We start from the raw sequence: 5,000 nt of genomic DNA, 5'->3' as shown, positions 1-5,000 counted from the left end.
CTGGCATTCCAGTCAACTTGATGAGACAGTCAATCTGGCAGGTGGAAAGGAGGTGAGAGTGACGGAACAGGAAACAGTTGGAATATCGATGTCCAAGACATTTGTTGTATATACCAATATCGTAGATCAATGCCGACAGTGACAAAAAGTAAAAAAGGAGACTGCCTGATTTGAATTGTACCAACCCCTCGCGTTTGGTGTTTTGTTATTTTTCAAAGCTGTTAGGGGCAACGAGACTCAGTGGTATGGTCTCTGCTTCGTACCTGAAAGGTACCGAGTTCGATCACCCACCGCTGTGCTGTGTGGTCTTGAGCAAGTCACCTCGCCCTAGCTCAATTTGCGGCGCTGCACAGCAGCTGACGCCTTGGTTAATCCAGTCTTCCCTTGGACTAGACCCTAGCGAAAAATTTCCCCAATGGGATGAAAAAAGGGAATTTTATTTTTATTTTTTATTTTTTTTTGTAGTCATTTTTGTTTCAAATCTCTGGCAGACTCGAATATGGCCTTTGAACTGTCAGATTGGATACCTTTAAAAATACATTTTCATACCTGCCTACTTGAAAATGTCAAAATCAGTAACCAACACAAAATTCATCAGTAATAAATGGTCAAAATTCAGTATACTAAACTAAACCAAACAAAGAAAACAAAAAATGCTGCATGCAACGGTTTAAGAGTTGATGGCCCTTAGTAGATATAATAATAATAATAATAATATATAATAATAATAATAATAATAATAATAATAATAATAATAAATAATAATAATAATAATAATAATAATAATAATAGTAATATATACTTTATTCATCCCAAAAAAATGGAAATTCGTTTACAGACGTGGCATGCATAATAATGTAGTAACACAAAGCTGAGAATCTATGGCTACAATGTATACATATATATATATATATATATATATATATATATATATATATATATGTGTGTGTGTGTGTGTGTGTGTGTGTGTGTGTGTGTGTGTGCAAAAGCACAAAAATGTAAAAATAATACAACCAAGATCCAATAGCAACACTTTATATCTTAATTTGATAAATTGAGATAGGCCATACTTCTGGCCTTTTTCCGAACTTGTATGTGTATATATTTAAAACTTAGTATTTAATATGTAATATGTAGAAAAAAGCAGAAAAAATCTCTAGGATTAGGTGAGTTAAACCCCAAACAATTCGGTTTACTTACATAGCCTTGTATTTCAGTGATGACCGTCGATCCAGTTAAAACCCCAAACGATTGGATTTACTTACATAGCCTTGTATTTCAGCGATGACCGTCAATCCAGTTAAAACCCAAACAATTCAATTTACTTACATAGCCTTGTATTTCAGTGATGACCATCGATCCAGTTAAAACCCCAAACGATTCGATTTACTTACATAGCCTTTTATTTCAGTGATGACCGTCGATCCAGTTAAAACCCAAAACGATTCGGTTTACTTACATAGCCTTGTATTTCAGCAATGACCGTCGATCCAGTTAAAACCCCAAACAATTGGATTTACTTACATAGCCTTGTATTTCAGTGATGACCGTCGATCCAGTTAAAACCCAAAACGATTCGGTTTACTTACATAGCCTTGTATTTCAGCAATGACCGTCGATCCAGTTAAAACCCCAAACAATTGGATTTACTTACATAGCCTTGTATTTCAGTGATGACCGTCGATCCAGTTAAAACCCCAAACGATTCAATTTACTTACATAGCCTTGTATTTCAGCGATGACCGTCAATCCAGTTAAAACCCCAAACAATTGGATTTACTTACATAGCCTTGTATTTCAGCAATGACCGTCGATCCAGTTAAAACCCCAAACAATTCAATTTACTTACATAGCCTTGTATTTCAGCGATGACCGTCGATCCAGTTAAAACCCCAAACGATTCGGTTTACTTACATAGCCTTGTATTTCAGCAATGACCGTCGATCCAGTTAAAACCCAAAACGATTGGATTTATTTACATAGCCTTGTATTTCAGCGATGACCGTCGATCAGTTAAAACCCCAAACAATTCAATTTACTTACATAGCCTTGTATTTCAGCGATGACCGTCAATCCAGTTAAAACCCCAAACAATTGGATTTACTTACATAGCCTTGTATTTCAGCAATGACTGTCGATCCAGTTAAAACCCCAAACGATTCGGTTTACTTACATAGCCTTGTATTTCAGCGATGACCGTCGATCCAGACTTGTCGACGATAGCGTCAATCTCCTCAATGACGTCGAAATACGCCTCGTTGTTCGTATACTTGACACCCGTCCGCCTCCAAGGAATGTTCGACAATTGGCCGGTCGGCAAGGTGGCCCCAACACTGCAATGGCCAAGCATTTGTATAGTTGTAAACGTTCGCTTAAAACATATCTGTTTGGTTTTTAGTAGATGGTATGAGAAGCAAGATAGGTCTGGTTTGTGTTGTGTAGCGTGTCTGTGTGTGTGTATGTGTGTGTGTGTGTGTATGTGTGTGTGTGTGTTTATGTGTGTATATGTGAATGATTATGTTTCAGACAAAGTAATTTGTAATTTAAGCGCTTAGAGTCTGGTGTCTCAGAGTTATAGCGCTAATTAAGTTTTCAGCATTATTATTATTATTATTTATTATTATTATTATTATTATTATTATTATTATTATTATTATTATTATTATTATTATTATTATTATTATTATTATTATTATTATTATTATTATTATTATTATTACAGACGATGAACAGACAAATAATATATTTCTCAATAAATCTTGAGTCACAGGACCGATGAGTACTTATTTACAGGACTGATAACCCAAACTGCTATGGGCTCGTTGTTGTAATGTGTGTGCGGCTATGCTGCCTTGTGGTATGACACACGCTTTCGGATCGGAAGGTCCTGGGTTCAAGCCACGCTCTGCGCATAGTTGAGTCCTTGGAAAAGACTCTTTACTCGCATTCTCTCACCGTACTCAGGTGTAATATGATCACCTGGCTGTTAACAGCGTTGTCTCTGTCCAAAAATATTGTAATATCACTTCGCATAACAGGCGTCATGTCTCGTTCTACATGTTAGGTGTTGCTGTTGGTCAGGGACCCCTTTGTAAAGCACTTTGAGCACATTAGGGGATATTGCGCTATATAAAATAAGCTCCAAAAAAAGCTCAAATCGTGGAAATACTCTCAAACCAATGTAAAATATGGTCCATGACGACAATGTTAAACAAAGGCCATCACTACATTCCGTTATCAGACCTGTTAATGTGTGTACATTGCAATGATAGAATCAATCTAGGAGAGATTTAGAGTACAAGATGGAGCAGTAATGGGAATATGTTTGTTTATGTTTTTAAGGGTTTTACGGCGCTTGCAACACATTTAGGTTATATCAGCACCAGTAAAAAGGAGGAAAATGGGATAGTAAAAGTTCTAGAATTACAATTAAAGCACCAAGAAAAAGTAAGACAAAGGGGAACTGGGAACAAATAGGGATCAGATGCAGATTCCAAGAACTTACCACCAATGTACTTAGTTTGAGACCAACTATAACTATGTCTCATCCGGACACAAGCACAAAATCCAACAAAGAGGAATACACTCAAATGCTTACATTATACATTGAAATAACAAATATAATAATACATAAGAGAGTAATGATTTACAATGAAAAAAATATCATCTCCCAAAACAATAACTATGCATTTGAATGTTTCCCCCTCAGCGAGGACTCCGGCCAGGGACAGGACAAAACCAAGTAATCACATTCCAAGACACAAAGACAGAAAGCATGTTGGAAAAAGGTACAGGGGGATAGAAGACACAGTAAGTACCTCCCAGGTAATGGGAATACATTCTGGTTGTATCACAGACTCTATAGTGAGACAACAGAGTGGAACTCAAACCAATGAAATTATCCAAACAAAGACAACGCTGTAAATGGCCAGCTTCTCATTTTACACCTGAGTAAAAGCTTTTTCTAAGGAATCAACTATGAGCCGAACGAGGCTCGAACTCAGGGCCTTCTGACACGAAAGCGAGTGTCATACGACTAGACCATATAGCCACAATTCTCACTACACTTTCTATTTGTGTCCAATGATCCATGTCTGTTTTTCTGACAAAGGATTTACACCCAAAACATCCACTTTTTGTATTGCTTCCACTCATAGCCTTTCTTAGACCTGTAAATGAGCTCTATAAAATTGACTGAACTCTTCGACAAACTGAAGATTCAATTATTTTTTTTTAAAATAAGGGCATCATTGGAGAGGAGAGTGATAAATACAATATATCAAAGAGTGGGTGTTATTTCTTACTGGAAGTATGACTGCCATAATTTGATGTAGAAGGAATGCTAAATAAGCATGTCATTCATATAGGTAAAGATGACTTCATCAAAGTCATATTCCTGCCTCTGGAATTTTTTTGACATAGAAAAATAATCACCATTATCATCTTTAATTTCTAGCCATGACCAATTGAATTTATTCCTCACGGGACTCACATCTTTATCGATGCTCGACAAGTCTGAATTGCTATCCACGAACAGCTCAGCCATTGTGAGAACATTAGAATAATGTAGCAATGAGCAAACTTGATTTTCAATCAGTAAATGACAGAGAAAAAAAAACTTAAATAAATTTTGACTTCAGGCCAATACACTGAATTATTAAGTAGAAGTGAATTATCAAGAAGAAACTTCGGCAGGCGTAGCGGGGAAAAATTCAAAGAATCGAAATGAAGGTAAATCGCCACAAAACAGCAAGCTCGCTTGGGCTTGAGCAAAACAATGCCAGAAAACGTCCTGATTTGCACGGGAATTAATTAGGCTACTTACCATTGTTCCTTATGATCAGGTACTCAATCAGTGAAGAAACGGTCAACCAGTTTGTTTACAACGTGAGGCAATCGAAATGTGCTTGTAGCAATCTATCCTACCTTTCGATTTGAGATGTCTACATAACGGACTTGCGGCATTCGCAATTTACTTTATCATAGTTTTGAGACTCGAA

The 5,000-nt window shown here is 36.7% G+C and overlaps 1 protein-coding gene across 1 annotated transcript in view; it reads right to left on the bottom strand.

The window, feature by feature from the left end:
- Nucleotides 1–2,350, bottom strand: part of LOC144979271 (AP-3 complex subunit mu-1-like) — a 12,977-nt gene extending 10,627 nt beyond the window's left edge. Inside the window, exons 1-2 of the mRNA XM_078925886.1 lie at nucleotides 2,174–2,350; nucleotides 1–34 (exon numbers count right to left, since the gene is read on the bottom strand). The exon at nucleotides 1–34 is cut by the window's left edge and continues 80 nt beyond it. Coding sequence (XP_078782012.1) covers nucleotides 1–34; nucleotides 2,174–2,350 — 211 coding nt within the window. The remainder of the gene's footprint in view (nucleotides 35–2,173) is intronic.
- Nucleotides 2,351–5,000: the final 2,650 nt, after the last annotated feature.

The sequence above is a fragment of the Berghia stephanieae genome, chromosome 9 (assembly GCF_034508935.2).
Source record: "Berghia stephanieae isolate SIO BIC M18660-M18661 chromosome 9, UCSD_Bste_1.3, whole genome shotgun sequence".
In the NCBI taxonomy this organism is placed as follows: Eukaryota; Metazoa; Mollusca; class Gastropoda; order Nudibranchia; family Aeolidiidae; genus Berghia; species Berghia stephanieae.
The sequence above is the reverse complement of the archived record's forward strand: the minus strand, read 5'-3'. Positions and strand labels throughout refer to the sequence as shown.